The sequence below is a fragment of the Oncorhynchus mykiss genome, chromosome 7 (genome assembly GCF_013265735.2).
Source record: "Oncorhynchus mykiss isolate Arlee chromosome 7, USDA_OmykA_1.1, whole genome shotgun sequence".
NCBI lineage: Eukaryota > Metazoa > Chordata > Actinopteri > Salmoniformes > Salmonidae > Oncorhynchus > Oncorhynchus mykiss.
The window spans coordinates 21,458,177-21,475,486 of NC_048571.1; the positions used below are offsets into that span (position 1 = coordinate 21,458,177).

General features: G+C 44.1%; 1 protein-coding gene and 1 non-coding gene across 23 annotated transcripts in view; one reads left to right on the forward strand and one right to left on the reverse strand.

Moving 5' to 3' along the window:
• Nucleotides 1-17,310, forward strand: part of LOC110527497 (CLIP-associating protein 1-B) — a 41,265-nt gene that overhangs the window by 3,430 nt on the left and 20,525 nt on the right. For 19 of the 22 annotated variants that reach the window (XM_036982969.1, XM_036982967.1, XM_036982974.1 and 16 more), the window contains exons 3-18: nucleotides 1,212-1,290; nucleotides 1,437-1,540; nucleotides 1,646-1,737; nucleotides 1,846-1,921; nucleotides 3,092-3,189; nucleotides 3,365-3,435; nucleotides 11,758-11,892; nucleotides 12,621-12,706; nucleotides 12,854-12,946; nucleotides 13,195-13,340; nucleotides 13,595-13,730; nucleotides 14,065-14,135; nucleotides 14,237-14,296; nucleotides 14,897-14,974; nucleotides 15,176-15,343; nucleotides 15,644-15,690. In XM_036982969.1, coding sequence (XP_036838864.1) covers nucleotides 1,212-1,290; nucleotides 1,437-1,540; nucleotides 1,646-1,737; nucleotides 1,846-1,921; nucleotides 3,092-3,189; nucleotides 3,365-3,435; nucleotides 11,758-11,892; nucleotides 12,621-12,706; nucleotides 12,854-12,946; nucleotides 13,195-13,340; nucleotides 13,595-13,730; nucleotides 14,065-14,135; nucleotides 14,237-14,296; nucleotides 14,897-14,974; nucleotides 15,176-15,343; nucleotides 15,644-15,690 — 1,540 coding nt within the window. Of the gene's footprint in view, nucleotides 1-1,211; nucleotides 1,291-1,436; nucleotides 1,541-1,645; nucleotides 1,738-1,845; nucleotides 1,922-3,091; nucleotides 3,190-3,364; nucleotides 3,436-4,878; nucleotides 5,184-10,610; nucleotides 10,872-11,757; nucleotides 11,893-12,620; nucleotides 12,707-12,853; nucleotides 12,947-13,194; nucleotides 13,341-13,594; nucleotides 13,731-14,064; nucleotides 14,136-14,236; nucleotides 14,297-14,896; nucleotides 14,975-15,175; nucleotides 15,344-15,643; nucleotides 15,691-17,310 lie in introns of those variants that run through there. The other 3 variants (XM_036982985.1, XM_036982984.1, XM_036982983.1) reach the window with 3 other exon arrangements.
• On the reverse strand, nucleotides 724-849 carry LOC118965423. The gene has a single exon (XR_005052749.1). It is a non-coding gene; the product is annotated as a U4atac minor spliceosomal RNA (small nuclear RNA).

A 17,310-nucleotide genomic window follows, 5' to 3' on the forward strand; every position in this document is an offset into this window, starting at 1 on the left:
TCGCAGCGAATCAAAATGCTGCACCCTGTGCTGCTCTAGAAACGGTGTCCCCTCCAATCAGAGTGATTGCTCCGAGAGAACAGTAGAGTAATGGGGACATGGACTCCCACGGCGATAGTGGTGAGCTTATTTTACAAACTATCATTAGGCTACCCCAGATAGACACCAGGGCAAACTGGGTATTATCTACCTGGGCTGGCCCCCACAAGTAGAGGGGAGAATGCCACATATGAATGGCTAGGAATCAATGAATAGGCTAAACCCCTACGTGAAGAATGATCAGGATTTAGTTGATTTTCTCTTTTCTCTAGCTTCTGTCATTGCCCTACTTGTAAAGACCAGTTAGTTTTTATTATCAGCGCCAGAAGTGCTGTGTTTTTGTTTTAGCATCAGATGGGAATGAAGAAGGAAAGGAAGGCAGGCCTAGTCAAACACTGCAGGACTTTCAGAGGGAGGGGGCACTGCAGCAGGCTCACAGCTCTACACAGCTGTTGACATACAACCTGTTCTGAAATGGTGTGTTTTTGTATTCTGTCACTTCTGAATTGTCTTCTGCAATTAAAGCTATTTACACAGACACATTTTTTGATAAGCAGCAATTATGAATTTGCGTTTACAACCAGCAATAATGTTGTATGTGCGATGTGAACTTATCTACTAGGGAACTTTAGACAGCAGGAAACTGTTGAGAAATTGTTCTCTTTCTACAAATATAAACCCTGGGGTTCTAAAAATTGCACCATAGCCCGAGCAAGAAGCTCAGGTGATGCAACCGTGTTGATTATGGCGTTAGCAGGGATGCTCTCACTACACGTTCATTGAGTGTCCTTTGCCACCCCAATGGAAGATGCCTTCCTTAGTGCCAGCCAAGAACTAATCCAATCTCAAAGTGGTTTCCGACATGGTTAGTATTTTATTTTCTACTATAGTCCTACAGCAGCATCAGTAGGTTGTTACAATATATATATATATATATATATTATATGTGTTTGAGGGTTTACTTTGCTTTTTATAAAGGGAACAAAACCAAGATTTATCACATTACCTACAATCCTTTGCAATGGAGCTTGTATTTCAAAGGATTATTTTTTTTATGTTATGCATTCTTCTCTCTCAAAATGTCTAACATTTATTCTTTTGTTGAATAGCCTATGTTATTTAGATAAAAATGTAAGTATTACATTTTTTTATATTTTGATCTTCATTCTTAGGTGGCTTTGTTGGGAATGGAAATACTGACAGCTTTGGTAACAAGACTACAGGAACGGTTTAGGACACAGATTGGAACTGGTAAGCTATCCCTGGCAACTGTATGCATTGTATGCATTACAACACATCTTTATGATTCATAGTTTTCTTGAGTCCTCGTCACCTTGAGTTGTTGTCACACAATTCATATCTTTGTCCTTTCCTTCTCCCTCCCTCCCTCCCGTTAGTTTTGCCGAGTTTGATAGATCGATTAGGCGACTCAAAGGACCAAGTCAGAGACCAGGACCAAGCTCTTCTACTAAAGATCATGGACCAAGCTGCTAACCCACAGGTAATGTCAGCACGTACCGTAGACTCACCTACGTGTTAGTATAGAAAATAAGCCGTTTCATTATAATAATAAAATACGGACTACAATAAATGTATTTATTTGCAGTATGTATGGGACCGAATGTTAGGAGGATTCAAACACAAGAACAACAGGACCCGGGAGAGTGTCTGCATTTGCCTTATCGCCACGTTAAATGTGTAAGTTCACAATAGCCAGTAATGGTTTAAACGTACTATTTAATCTGTTTTGTCTTACACATTCTTTGCGTGAGTTAATTATTATTATTATTTTTTTTTTCCTTACAGATATGGAGCTCAAGGCTTGACCCTCAGCAAAATTGTCCCCCACATATGTAATCTTTTAGGAGACCCTACAAGCCAGGTATAGTTACATTATTTTAGGCTATTAAACTATACTGAACAAAAATATAACCGCAACAATTTTAACGATTTTACTGAGTTACAGTTCATATAAGGAAATCAGTCAATTTATATAAGTTCATTAGGCCTTAATCTATGGATTTCACATGACTGAGCAGGGGTTCAGCCAGGAAGGCAATAGGCCCACCCATCTGGGAGCCAGGCCCAGGCAATCAGAATCAGTTTTTCCCCACAAAACAGCTTTATTACAGACAAATACTCCCCAGTTTCATCAGCTGTCTGAGCGGCTGGTCTCAGACGATCCCGCAGGTGAAGAAGCAGGATGTGTAGGTTCTGGGCTGGTTTGGTCACACGTGGTCTGCGGTTGTGAGGCCGGTTGGACGTACTGCCAAGTTCTCTAAAGTTATATTCAAGGTGGCTTATGGTAGAGAAATTCACATTTAATGCTCTGGCAACAGCTTTGGTGGACATTCCTGCAGTCAGCTTGCCAATTGAATGCTCCCTAAAAATTTGAGACATCTGTGGCATTGTGTTGTGTGACAAAAGTGAACATTTTAGACTGTCCTTTTATTAACAGAGCTGTAAACAAATTTGTGCACACAATTTGAGAGAAATATGCTTTTTGTGCATGTGGAAAAAATCGGGGATATTTTATTTCAGCTCATGAAACATGGGACCAACACTTTATATGTTGGGTTTATATATTTGTTCAGTATACATTGTGGTGTTAAATGGGATTTGACTTTGACGCCAGCATTATTGGTGTTTTAGAACTCTGGTGGTTGACCAACAGTGTTACAGATTCCATGTGAACTCGTCAGACTTCAGTACTTTCCTGATATCTCTTGTCTGTTTATTCCTTGCAATTAGCCTGTTTTGTAGACTTTTTCAAAAAGGCTTTGCTCTTTCTCCTGTCATCACGCACTTCAACAGTATTTCCCACTTCCTGTCGGGAACCGGAAGCTGTGTCCATGGACCTCTCTTCCTGTACTGATATAGTGCCAGCCATCTTTTATCATTGTCATATGCACAACTAAATTGACTATTACAGTCAATAAGAGAGGATCTCATTTTATGTTCAATCCAGACAAATGATTATGTTGAGCGGTTAGTGGACAGACGGATGAGTGAAGCCGTGTTAATCTGCTCTGTTTTATTTCCTGACACACAGGTGCGAGACGGGGCCATGAACTGTCTTGTTGAAATCTACAGACACGTCGGGGAGAGGGTGCGGATGGACCTGGGGAAAAAGGGACTGCCACAGTCACGGTACCTTCATCCTCTGTTGTGTTTCTGATACCAAGGCTTTCTGTTGGAAGTGCAATCACCATGACCCAGTTCTCTGGTATCTCCAGGGAGCCCGACTGTCTGCTTTTAGGCTTGCGCCTCCTCATAATTGTATGATGATGCCTTTAAAACAATATACTGTCTTTTGTCTTTCCAGGTTGAATGTCATTTTCAGTAAATTTGATGAAGTTCAAAGATCGGGGAACATGATCCTGTCCCCTGTCTCAGGTAAGCACAGTACTTCCTTTGCTCTCACTGTTGTACTTTCCTTCTGTCCAACAACACATGGAGATATTCATCCCTTTCCATTGAGCTTTGTTATATTGAAAAGTTTTGGTGTAGTGCAAGCAGCGCCCTGGGATTATGACTATGCTTAGGGAGTAATGGGGATCTCATATCCAATCTGGGCCCATATCAATAAAGCATCTGAGCATAATTGCTGTTCTAGGATCAGTTTTGGCTTTTAGATCACAATGCATCAAATTTTACACAGCTGCTATCTTCATTTGATCACTGTTCGTGCAGAGAATTTTCCTGCCCAGCATGAAATGCAACTTATAGTGTATTTGAAGTTCAAAAAGGCTTCTAAAGTTTGTAATTTGCCCTAACGGAAAAATGGATCAACACCTACGAACATTTCTATTAATTATAATGCACATAGTAATTCACATTTCCTGTTGCTGCAGGGTTATTTTCCTGCTGTGAAACTGGTCAAATTAAGATGAGATGTATGTACAGGTGGGGACCTGATCCTAGGTCAGCACTCCTACTCTGAGGCGCTTTGTAGATACAGAACCTGGGCTCAGACCACTTAGAGCTGGACAGAAAACCAACAACAGAGAAACCAGTTCTGTGTCCATGCTCTTTCAGAAGAGAACAGTTAGTATGCATTGAGCAGTCTCTCTGCAGCAATGCAGGGCTGCAGGCAGGGGGTCAGATTCTCCTTTCAGCTGCTCTCTATTGGACATGTTCTTGGTATTCTGCACACGGAGTAGGGCCTTACCCTGACGCAGCAGTATTGAAGCAGGACCGACCGATATCGGAGCTGTGTATCTTTTATCTTTGTTGCTGCGGCCGTCTGATTTTCCTCTCCTCGGCCCTGTTTAGTCTGGGACAAAAAGGGTGTAATTGCTGTGGTCGCGAGGCTTCACTTTCATCACATGAGTTCACCCTGTAGAGATTAGACTGGAGCTGCTGTAATCTCTGCTTTCATTTAGAAACAACTTCATATCAAACCTGAGCAAATTGGCCAAAGCAAGGTGTCATGCTAGTTCGTTTATGGTAATGCCTCAATGACGTCATTGCCCGACATCTCATTGAAGTTTTCTATTCACCTAGTGGGCCAAAGAAAGGGGAAAACCCTTTGCTGTTAACACAGCCCCCCCCCCCCCCCTGTGCGGTTCGAATGTTAACCAGGCATAAAGGCAATGCCTTGGCCTTGCCTCTACCACACCAGATACATCAAAGGGCTCTCTCTCCTGTGCAGCTGACAGCTCATGGATGTCAACTGTCCAAGCAAGTGGAAAGAACTTCTCTCTCTCTGCCCAGGAATCTTATGTCCTATTCATTTGGTACCAACCAGATTGAAACAGGGAGGTATTACATCTGAATTTGTCCAATGAGAAACACTCGTTTTCTTTTTTTTTTTAACGGCATAGCCCTAATACTGTATTTGTATCTGGGCTGTTGGGCTGGTGACGGGAAAGGGAGAGACAGAGAGGATTAGCCTAGGAAGAGGTAGCAACACCAGGGACTCTGCTGCAGGCTCTTATTTTGGAGAAGAGAGTGGTGTCATTTTGCCATCCGTGCAGTCACAAGACCTAGCTAGAGGGGAGGGGAAGGAGTAGCCCGGAGTACGGTAGGTAGACACAATAGAGAAGAGACAGACCTACGGCAGTGTTTGTCCTTGTTGCTCACTGTTACTTAGCTCTGTTTAGTGTGTGGAATCAACAGCCCTGCTATGACCACAGGAGAAGGTATGGATCTCTTTCCTCTCTACAAAGGCCTTTTATAGCTACTGCATAGGTAGATGAGCTATAGTCGTGTTTGCGTTGGGATTATTAGCCTATGTTATGAATATGGTGTTTACAGGTGGCCTCCGTAGGTAAATGAAAGGAAGCGATGTTGTTGAGAACTGCAGGAGATTTCATGCATGAAGTATCTTTCTTTCATTTCTTATAAAGGAAATAGTTTGGGCTATTTATGTTACTGTGTTTGACATTGTACTAAGATGATGTTAGATACAAGGCAAATTAGGCTTGGTTCATTTTAACTCCTATTTGGATAACTTGGACACATGTTTTGGTCAGAAGAAAGAGAGGAGGACTGAGTGTTACTTCCTGTCTACTTCCTTGTTGCCAGTAGACAGTAGTCAATTAAGGTGCCCACTGTGCTCTGTGAGTAGCTCTCCGCCCAGTGCATTTGTGACGCACAAATTATGAATTGGGGCCACTGAATGACTGGCAGAGGTGCTTTCTGTCGTTTGGGTAGAGTTACAGCTAGGTAGTGCTTTCATAGTATTTAGTCATTTTTGTATGTTATTAGGCTCCCTAATTAGCTACAGGCAAACCTGCAGCTACTCTTCCTGGGGTCCACACAAAACATAAAACATGACATAATACAGAACATTAATAGACAATTACAGCTGAACTACAGAACTACATTAAACAACATATTACATAACATTAATAGACGGGTGCAGAACTAGAAAAATGAAAATACATTACAATACATAGCATTAATAGACATGAAGTACATACATTTTATAGTAAGATTACACACTTTCATATTGTTATGCCTTAGCAATCCATGCAGCATGTACTCCTAATAACAGCTACACTGCAGTCATCCATTTGTTTCTTACAATTGCAGACCCTGATCCTAATGTCTCAGAACCAGATGTTCTGCAAACACTAGCGAGAATCTCACATTAGGAGCCACCCGTGTCCTTGGTTCTCCCTTTTGAAGTCAATACTATTCATAACAATAATGTGATTCCTAGATTCTCCTGAATGCAAGTGCACCCGAAAACGACAATGGAAATGCGACAATTCCTCCAGCCAAGGGCTTCGACCACAGTTTTTCACCCCAGCAACTGTGTCGTTCAGCTCTTAAATTAGCTACAGGTGGAGTTTCCTCCTCGTTAAAGTCTCAATGGAATCCTTCACCTCAGCCACCGTGTCGGAGTTTTCTCCAGCTAAAGTCTCAATGGAATCCTTCACCTCAGCCACCGTGTCGGAGTTTTCTCCAGCTAAAGTCTCAATGGAATCCTTCACCTCAGCCACCGTGTCGGAGTTTTCTCCAGCTAAAGTCTCAATGGAATCCTTCACCTCAGCCACCGTGTCGGAGTTTTCTCCAGCTAAAGTCTCAATGGAATCCTTCACCTCAGCCACCGTGTCGGAGTTTTCTCCAGCTAAAGTCTCAATGGAATCCTTCACCTCAGCCACCGTGTCGGAGTTTTCTCCAGCTAAAGTCTCAATGGAATCCTTCACTTTAGCGACGTACTTTAGCTACCTTTTAAAGATCCATCACTCCAGTCCGTTCAATAAATTGGAACAGAGTCGTCGTCATCATCAGATGGGCTTCATCTACCTCCTTCGCCTTGTCAGGTGCATAGAAATGAGCTAAACCCAACATTTGCCGTGTTAGTCTACCCGTAAAGGCTTAGCTAAGGTTTAGTGCGTGGCCTTTGGCCTTATTCATCAAATTAACAAAGTCCCCTTGATATGGAGTTTCCTCCTGTTCTCATCAACTTGTTTTGCATGTCCATTTTCATTCCCGCGCCACACTCACACCCAGTAGGATCCACACACGATAAGAATTCGCTCTCATAAAACTCTACTGACTAACGTCTGTCAGCTGACCAGACTATCATGTCATTTGGAGCAGTGCATTCTTACTCTACTGAGGCTTTGCTTGAGACCAAGGGCACACCCTAGCTATAACTTGAACCCAAACACCAAATGTCCTTGCGAGGGAGATGCTTACAGCTATTTAGGTCAGAGGTGCCGTGGTGTGCTGTTTTCTTTGTTTTTTTGAAGCTACTTTTGCTGCTTGTTTGAGTGATTTGAGATGGCAGGGAGTTCCACGCTACAAGTATCATGTTAGGGTGCATTGCCTTGAATTAGTTTTGGGCTTTAGGGAATAAGAAGATACTTTTAGTTGCTTGCCTTGTGGACAATGAATGTCTGCCAGAGCTGTGCGTTAGCTGATTGAATAGACAGTTTGGGAGTAACAAAAACGAGAAGTGACAATTTTCTTCCCTACTATGAGCCAGGAAACGTCAACATGCTGTTGACCTTAGCGCTCTTGGAACATTGCAGGACAAGAAAGCTGTAGCTTTAGTATGTCTTTCTTCGCGGCACCTGACCATATTACCGGGCAGAAGTCAAGATACCATCAAATTGAGCCTGTAGGACTTGTTTGATCAGTTGTGGTAACCTAGTCCTGACAGTTTACAGTCTTAAGGTGACACCAAGAAGTTTAGTTTCCTCAACTTGTTCTATAACCACATCTGTCATAACCAGATCCAGCTTAGGTTTACAGCAGGGTTCTCCAACAGATTGATCGCCAGCTACCAGTCGCTCGCAGGCCACTTATCAGTATCTCGCCAAACAATTCTGAAAGTACATGCAATTTTCACGTGTTCTGCTGCAAACTGTCATAAACAAATCTCATAAGTATCAGACACCGCAAGCTCACAGCTACTGTTTAATCAACTCAACATTGACATTTATCCCACCCCTGGTTAGCCGCTATTGGCATAAAAAGCCAAACCTAACACAATGTCCGCCAATTCATTTCCAGCAATATTGCCCAACTGTCTGGGTGTTGCGCATGTTTGTCTATCACTTTGTGTGTAGCCAGTTGATGTGATGACCATCTTGTGGGTTGACAGAAATACTTTCCCCAAAACCATCTCAATTAAATGTTATATACAAAGTAGGCTTACCTGGCAGAATTATATCCTTTGTATCATATTATTTGTTATTTTCAAACTTTTCCATGAAATGAGAAGCAGGAGTGCAGAATTGTCACTGGACCGGCACATTCGTCACTCGAATGAAAGGGCCAGATGCGCAATTAAAGGGAATTGCACCCCGAAAAATATTTGTTTGTTTTCTTCCAGACCTAAAAAAAAAAATGCGATTTAACCAATGACATTCCGACTCAGAACATCTAATTCCGTTGTTTCTCTATGAACAATTTGATTTTTGAGAGTGAAAAACAAAAGAAAATCTAAAACCCAGGGAGAATACAAATAAAACAATCTATTTTTATAGAGCCCCCCCTTAAGTGGTTTATTAACCATTATTTTACCAGGTATATTGACAAAACAGTGCGCTACTTTCTCTTGTACAGTATGGAACTGGGGTTCCTATTTGAAAGCTAGAAAAAATGTGTAGCTCGTGACATGTTTCATTTTTTAAAAGTAGCTCTCATATTAGAAAAGGTGTGTAGACCACTGATCTAGAGCTTAAGGAATGATATGATCTTAGATATATCCAGAACTAGTTTATTTGTTGGCCACCCATTCTGAAACTAACTTCAACTCTTTGTTTAGAGTTGCAGTGTTTTCACTAGCTTGTTTAAGGCTAGTGGTTAATCATTAGTAAAAATAGAAAACAGTAACGGGCCAAGACAGCTCCCTTGCGGAATTACACAGTTTACATGCATTAGATTAGCGAGGCTTCCATTGAGGGAAAAAACGGATTTCTATTAGATTGCCATATACTTGCTCAAAAGCAGAGGGTGTAAAGCCATAACATATACGTTTTTCCGCTAACAGATTATGGTCAATAAAATGAAATTGATCACGATGGTTTACCGTTCTTGGGAAGCAGAATGACTTTAGCTTCCTTCCATGTCTGAGGGAAAGAATGTTTCTCCAAGCTCAGATTGAAGATATGAGAAATAGGAGCTGCAACATACTCTGCTACTATCCTCAGTAGTTTTCCATCTAAATTGTCAATACCAGGTGGTTTCTCATTATTAAAGTTACTGGCCAGAAACAATTTGTTCACCTCTATGATAGATTTGTTTTATTTTATGTTAATTTACATCGTTTTTCTTTCATAATTGTTATGGAGATCTAACCAGAGTGAAGAGATGGGATGGGTTATGTGCACATGTAAGCCTATTCAACATTCATTCATTCAGGCCACACCGGATGGATTGTTTTGATGCTGGCTTCTTTTCACTCCTATTTGTCTCGTTGATTGTGAGAAATGACTCCTGAAATGTATGCGTTTCCTTGCAGAAATTGCGTTCATGCTTGGAAACGAATGGGGCTGTTGAATTGTGCTGCTCCTGTGTTGTCCGGTGCTTGAGTAGCTCCCCGGTGAGAAAGTCTCTGTGTGAGAGAATGGCTGGTTTGTGTTCAAGGTATCGGATGGTGAAGAGGAAGAGCTAGATGTGTGTTGATAGCCGGTGTCCTACGGTACCGTGGATAATAATGGAGCCTGTTCCTCAGAGGCACTGTAGGTTGAATACCACAGTATCACTTTCAGGTTGACGCTGTCGTTGCTCTCTTCTCAAACAACTGGTGCATTTATCAGGGGGCACTGCCATCTAGGGGATGAATTAGTGAACGTCTGGTTTGCGTGACATTACTGCATTATAAAGTAGGTCTCATGTGCTTACGATTCCTTGCTGATTTTGTTGTATTCTTTTAGGATGCACTCATGCATTTTGACCTGGAACCATAGGTTATGTGTCTAAAATTGTCTTTCCAAACACTGTTGTCTATGTTCTATAACGAGACAGGATGTTTTGTATTCAGACCAGTTGTACTGCCCTTGCTCACACAGAGGCCAGGGTTGTTCTGCATAGAAAAGTATTGGGCGGGGCGCCTAAGTGTTATTTTTCTCGGATGGAACGTTTTCAGTGTAAACTTAAAGGAAGTAAAACTAACAATCACCTAAATAAAAGCTAGAGAGTCAGGGAAAAAAAAAAAAAATGGAGTATTTTTGTCTTGGCATGGGGCCCCCATTGATTTTGTTATAACGTTTGAGTCACTCAGATAGCATAAGCCATGACAAAATAATTGCAGGAAATTTGCTTTAAAACAGCTTCTGAAGTTTTTGGACTGTGACTGCACCATTGGCCACTCCCATGGCCACTCCCATGGCCACACCCACCAACTAAGGCCCTTTTTATATGATATTCCCTCATGTCTCTCTCATCACTCACCAGTGATGGCGCTAGGCTCACTGACCTGAGCGATTGAATTCACCGCTCATCACTTTCTGTCTGGCTCCTCCCACTCCCAGGCTGGGTGTCATATCATGGTGATAGAGAGGGTGTGCCCTTGCCTCCTCTCCCTACTGTGGGAGGTGGAGCTGTCCATCTGCTTTCTCTGTCGTCCCTGCTCCACGGGCCGGCTCACTGCGCTCAGTAGGGAGGGGCACCTAGCATCACAGCACATCAAGCGCTTGTGTGTTACTGGGAGAGAGTGTGAACTGTGCATCAGGAGGGCAGCCATAGCCTGAGCCACGGGTGCTCACGCACCAGGGAAGGGAGAGTGTAGCTGGTACTGCTAGCTGCCCGCAGCGAGGGAGCTAGCTGGGAGACCTGTGGAGACCGGAGACTATGAGAGGAGGGGGTCTGGAGTGGACTGTCTGTCGACATGCTGAGGAAGCTCGTCTGCAGGAAGATCTGTGCCTGTAAGCTCTGCTTCTCTTTCTTCTTGACACGTGGTGGGGGGTGGGGGTAGAGGAGAGGAGAGGAGAGGCCCATTGTATTAATATTAATGAGCGCCGTGGAGGAATGTGGGTCAGGTCAAAAGTGTGGGAGGGAGTCACCTGTCACTAAGATGAAGATTGGGGAGACAGACATTTTCAGCTGAGGAGTGACAGACCGGAGAGGACAGCTGGGTACACAGTATGCACTATAAAGACTGAAGGCTCAGACAATCTGAAGGCTATCGGTAACAATGTCTGGATTTTATGAGCTACGCTCATCACAGCTGGTGTTGATGACAGCGGTATGCTCAGCGCTGGGTTTTATATGATTTTATATGAGGCTGGTTTATTCGACACTCACCTTGTTGTGATATTGACAGCATGCCTCGTTTTAATATTGCAATGGGGGAGAGAAACAATGTGAGGTAGATGGCACATAACTGATAACTGATGTGTTGGTGAGCTGCCCCTGTGTTGTGTGGACCTCTGAATAATGCACAGGGTTGTGTTTCATTGATCCGGCAGATTACTCTGCTCCCTCCGGGCCGACTGACCGGGATGACGTGTTCAGTACACTACCGTTTGGGGGGGGAAGTCACTTCACTTCCAAAGCATGAGGGCGCAACCACCGGTTACCGGAATCAGACCGAGACAATTACCTACAGAATGAACTCTGATGACCCCTCCCCCCAATGTGTGTGTGTGTAAATGCCAAAAGGTTATGCAGGCTTCTGTGTTGTTGTAGGAGAGGAGGGGATTGAGCACATGGTGCTGATATAAAACCTTCTTAGTTTGTTTAGTACAGTCGGCATTCAAATTGTGCCGGACTGTAAATAACTCGAATCTTCTGTTTTGCCTTCCCTCTCAGATAAGAACTATGATGATGATGATTCGGTGGACGGGGGGCGGTCCTCCTCTTCTAAGGGCCCCTCGTCAGGGAAGAAGGCAGTGAGCATGGGGTCGTTCCGTAGGCCCAGCTCTGCTTCCAGCACCAAATCAACAGGTGAGACGCCCCTTCCGGTTCGCACCAGCAGAACCAGCAGTATGCCAGCAGTATAAGTGATGTTACGTCGAGCCATGTGTATTTTAACACTGTCAAATGCGCCTCGAAAAATGAATGATTCTAGCTTTAATATCTCAAATACTTTTCATTGTGCTCCTAAATTTGTTTGTGTGCGCAAACATTTTTCAACTTTTTGTAAAAAAGGTCAGCGTAGAGCCTTGAATAATGACCTCTGTCCAGGATTTGTATGGAAGATAATTCACTGTGGAGCTAGACACTGGATAGTGTCTATAACCCAGTCACTGTGGAGCTTTCTGCTATCTATAACAGAGATAGTGTCTCTATAACCAAGTCACTGTGGAGCTGTGGAGCTGTCTATAACAGAGATAGTGTCTATAACCCAGTCCCTGTGGAGCTGTCTATAACAGAGATAGTGTCTCTATAACCCAGTCACTGGGTTATAGAGACTGTGGAGCTGTCTAGTGTCTATCTGTACCCTTGGAACAGTGCAGATGGTGAGGATGATGTAATGGAATCAGAACACAGAGAGAAACAGAATACAAATTGATAGAAACATGGGATAATGAGCATTGAGCGTGATATACCCGGCATGAACTCCATAAGGCTGCAGCCAAGCCAATCCAATCCATTTGTGTGAATAATAGCCTACTAGAATAGCTTCCCGGTAAAGTTAACAATTCGACCCGGTGTTCCTCTGCTTCTATCAGGGAGAGATGGTCCTAGTGCGGCTGCTGCAGGGGCTGTGGATGAGGAGGACTTCATCCGTGCCTTCGAGGAAGTGTCCACTATGGAAGTACGTGTTCACTTTAATCACATTAGCAAAATCATTCTGCGCTATTCTCGCTTGGGCACGTGAAACTGGTCCTATGTTACACGTCGTATATTAAACCCATTAGGAATGTGCTTCCGCTAAGTGATTCTTCTTCTCTCCTCCTCTCAGCTTTTCTCTAACAGGGAAATGGAGGACGCCATGACCAAGATCAGGGAGGTGCTGGCTGACGACAAACGAGACTGGGAGCACAGAGTCACTGCGGTAAGAGACGTCCAACCAATCGGCCCTCACCTCCAGATGACTTCATCACACTGGCTGCCTTCCAGTATCCACGCTAGCGTACCACTTGACACCATGTATTGGCCATGCATTCCAAGTGTGGATTTTTGGATTGTAGCCAGTTACTATTAGGTGGCTGTTTCTATTACGCGGTCACGTCTATCATTTGATTGGAAGTGTGACGTCGATTGACGGCCTGCTGGTTTTCGCTGCGTCTCCTTCTTCTCTAGTTGAAGAAGATGCGTTCTCTGCTCCTGGCGGGAGCGGTGGAGTTTGACGGTTTCTCCCAGCAGCTGCGTCTCACGGAGGCAGCCTTCAAGATGTCCTCTAAAGACCTGCGCTCTCAGGTGGTCAGAGAGGCTTGTATCACTCTGGGGTAAGGAGACCTCTCGTCCTGTTCTCTTACTCGCGGTATCAATTCAAAATCAAACAAGCTTTATTTAATGTCACCAAAGGCATACTATAATTACGTTATACAATATCAATGTAATACATTTTTTTTTTTAATTAACTACAAAGAATTTTAGGAATACCCCCCCTACACTCTTTATTGTACAGCCCCATCAGTATGAAATAAGATAGTATTGATATCATAATAACTTGTGTCCGTATGGTCCCTCTATCCTGCAGCCACCTGTCCTACATCCTGGGGAACAGGTTTGACCACTGTGCAGAGTCCATCATGCCCACTCTCCTAACCCTGGTCTCTAACTCGGCCAAGGTCATGGCCACATCCGGCATCGCTGTCATACGACTCATCATCAGGGTGAGTGAACAATAAAGTTATTTACATTTTGAATTGAGTTGAATTGAGCTGGGGGGGTTCAGTTGAGTTGAGTGTCAGTCAGACAAGATGGTCATGGGGCTAGCCTTTTTTTGTTTGGAACGCGAACACATGTCTCCTTCCCGAATGGCTGCAAATGACATTCAACCGCATTCCCATGTGGGCATTTGTTGTTGGTGGTTATTGCGATTTGTTTTCCAAAGATGCCTCGTGTGTTCCTCACACTTCTATCCTAGAACAGCTAGTAACGTAAGGAGTGTAAACTAGACCTGCGACATGACGATGACTATATTTCTGTCCTCTCTCTGTCTTCCAGCATACACACTACCCTCGTCTCATTCCTATCGTGACCAGCAGCTGCCAGTCGAAATCTGTGGCCGTAAGAAGGTAAACAAACAAAGAAATAGCCTCAGAAAGACTTATCCCTGATCGCACGCCAGCTGAGCGTCTGTTTGTTTTCCCTGACAGTCTTCTTGTTCTATTTCCAGGCGCTGTTTTGAGTTCTTGGACCTCCTGCTGCAGGAGTGGCAGACCAACTCTCTAGAGAGGTATGTTTAAATGGCTGCTACTAGACAGGCCTATAGACTCATACTTAGAGTTGTCCCCCCTCCTCAATAACACAATATTGTACTGTCGTGTTGTAGATGTACTGTACTGTAAACATCTTTTCTAGCTACTGTCCAGTGATTTTGTGATGAGCCCGTCTGGGTAATATGAAACAACGTTGTTGTCAGTGAGTGGCTCCTCATCTCAGCAGTTTCCATGGCAATGCCAGGGAGGGATATCTATCCCATAAAAGCACACTGTGCTTCATCATTGATGTGAAACCAAATCTCTAACCGGGAGGCCAGGGGAGCTCTCGGGTCCCCTTCTCATTGATTTACGTTGCGCCTCAAATGACACCCTATTCCCTGTATAGTGCACTACTTTTGACCAGAGCCCTGTTGGCCCTGGTCGAAAGCAGTGCACTATATAGGGTGCCATAGGGCTCTGGACAAAAGTAGTGCACTATATAGGGAATAGTGTTGGTATTTGGAACGAAACTGTAGCTTTTTATGTTGCGGTGGTTTTGGTAGAGAGGGGGGTATTGTCATGCTGCATGCAGGGAGAATGAAGCTGGTGTTCCTACTCTTCTTGATCCCTCACAGGAATGTAGCTGTTCTGACAGAGACCATCAAGAAAGGAGTCCATGATGCAGACTCCGAGGCCAGATCAGTGGCCAGGAAGTAAGTCGCTCTCACACTATGTCGGACATGCATGAACCATGTTTCTATTTGAAAATATGAGTTCACCAACATCGCACGTTGTCACGGCAACAACTTTTCCTCCACGTTTGATATTTTATCCGCCAACCTGAAACGTTGCCCCGCTGACGACAGGCTGTCTCACTGTTTCTGGGCCTCTGTCCTCTCTCTTGACTTGTGCAGGTGCTACTGGACGTTCCACGGCCACTTCAGCCGGGAGGCGGAGCAGCTGTTCCAGGCTCTAGAGTCGTCCTATCAGAAGGCTCTCCAGTCCCACATGAAGAGTTCTGACAGCATCCTGTCCCTCCCTGCCTCAGACCGCTCCTCCTCCTCCTCACAGGAGAGCCTCAAGTGAGACGCTCCACCCTTTCTATCCTTCTCCTTCTCCTTCTCCTCTTCCTGTCTCCCTCTTTCTCGCCACGTCTCTCTTACTTGGCCCCCTTTCTGTCTTTCTCTCTCATTTTCTGTCTCTCTGTCTCCTTATGTCTGTTTCTTTCAGTTTTTTCGCTCTCTAGTAGAGAGTTTATCTTTCTGTCTCAGTTTCTCTCTCCCTCTTGGTCTGTCTGTGATATGAGAAGTAGTAGTATTGAAGGAGAATTGATCTTAGTCAGTCAGATGAATCACTGTCTATCTCTCTCTCTGTCTCCACAGCCGCCCTCAGTCTGCCAAGAGCTCCATGGGAAACACCGTGACCAGGAGTAAGGACACTGGCATTACATGACTGGCGTTACTACAACAGACATTACTACCACAGACATTATTACCGCAGACACTACTTCCACAGACACTACTTCCGCAGACATTACTACCACAGACATTATTACCGTAGACACTACTACCGCAGACACTACTACCACAGACACTACTACCACAGACACTACTTCCACAGACACTACTTCCGCAGACATTACTACCGCAGACATTGCTACCGTAGACACTACTACCGCAGACACTACTACCACAGACACTGCTACCACAGACACTGCTACCACAGACACTACTACCACAGACACTACTACCACAGACACGGCTACCACAGACACGGCTACCACAGACACGGCTACCACAGACACGACTACCACAGACACGACTACCACAGACACGACTACCACAGACACTACTACCGCATACTGGAGAAAATGTATCCGATCTCTTCTATCGTTTAAATGATCCACGGCTCTGGATATAATCAGACTCCAGAAGATATATTTTTCATATAGACATATTTTCAAGCACAGCAACAATGTCCGTGACATCTACTGGCTGAATTTTTTGTAAATTTTAAATTGGATTTTTATTTCACCTTTATTTAACCAGGTAGGCTAGTTGAGAACAAGTTCTCATTTACAACTGCGACCTGGCAAGATAAAGCATAGCAGTGTGAACAGACAACACATGGAGTAAACAATAAACAAGTCAATAATACAGTGGAAAGAAAAAAATAGTATATACATTGTGTGCAAAAGGCATGAGGAGGTAGGTGGATAATTACAGTGATAAATGATCAGATGTGTAGGTAGAGATATTGGTGTGCAAAAGAGCAGAAAAGTAAATAAATATAAACAGTATGGGGATGAGGTAGGTAAATTGGGTGGGCTATTTACCGATGGACTATGTACAGCTGCAGCGATCGGTTAGCTGCTCAGAAAGCAGATGTTTGAAGTTGGTGAGGGAGATGAAAGTCTTCAACTTCAACGATTTTTGCAATTCGTTCCAGTCACAGGCAGCAGAGAACTGGAAGGACAGGCGGCCAAATGAGGTGTTGGCTTTAGGGATGATCAGTGAGATACACCTGCTGGAGCGCGTGCTACTGGTGGGTGTTGCCATCGTGACCAGTGAACTGAGATAAGGCAGAGCTTTACCTAGCATGGACTTGTAGATGACCTGGAGCCAGTGGGTCTGGCGACGAATATGTAGCGAGGGCCAGCCGACTACAGTATACAGGTCGCAGTGGTGGGTGGTATAAGGTGCTTTAGTAACAAAACGGATGGCACTGTGATAAACTACATCCAGTTTGCTGAGTAGAGTATTGGAAGCTATTTTGTAGATGACATCGCCTTAGTCGAGGATCGGTAGGATAGTCAGTTTTACTAGGGTAAGTTTGGCAGCGTGAGTGAAGGAGGCTTTGTTGCAGAATAGAAAGCTTGACTCTAGATTTGATTTTAGATTGAAGATGTTTGATATGAGTCTGGAAGGAGAGTTTACAGTCTAGCCAGACACCTAGGTACTTATAGATGTCCACATATTCTAGGTCGGAACCATCCAGGGTGGTGATGCTAGGCGGGCGTGCGGGTGCAGGCAGTGAGCGGAAGAAAAGC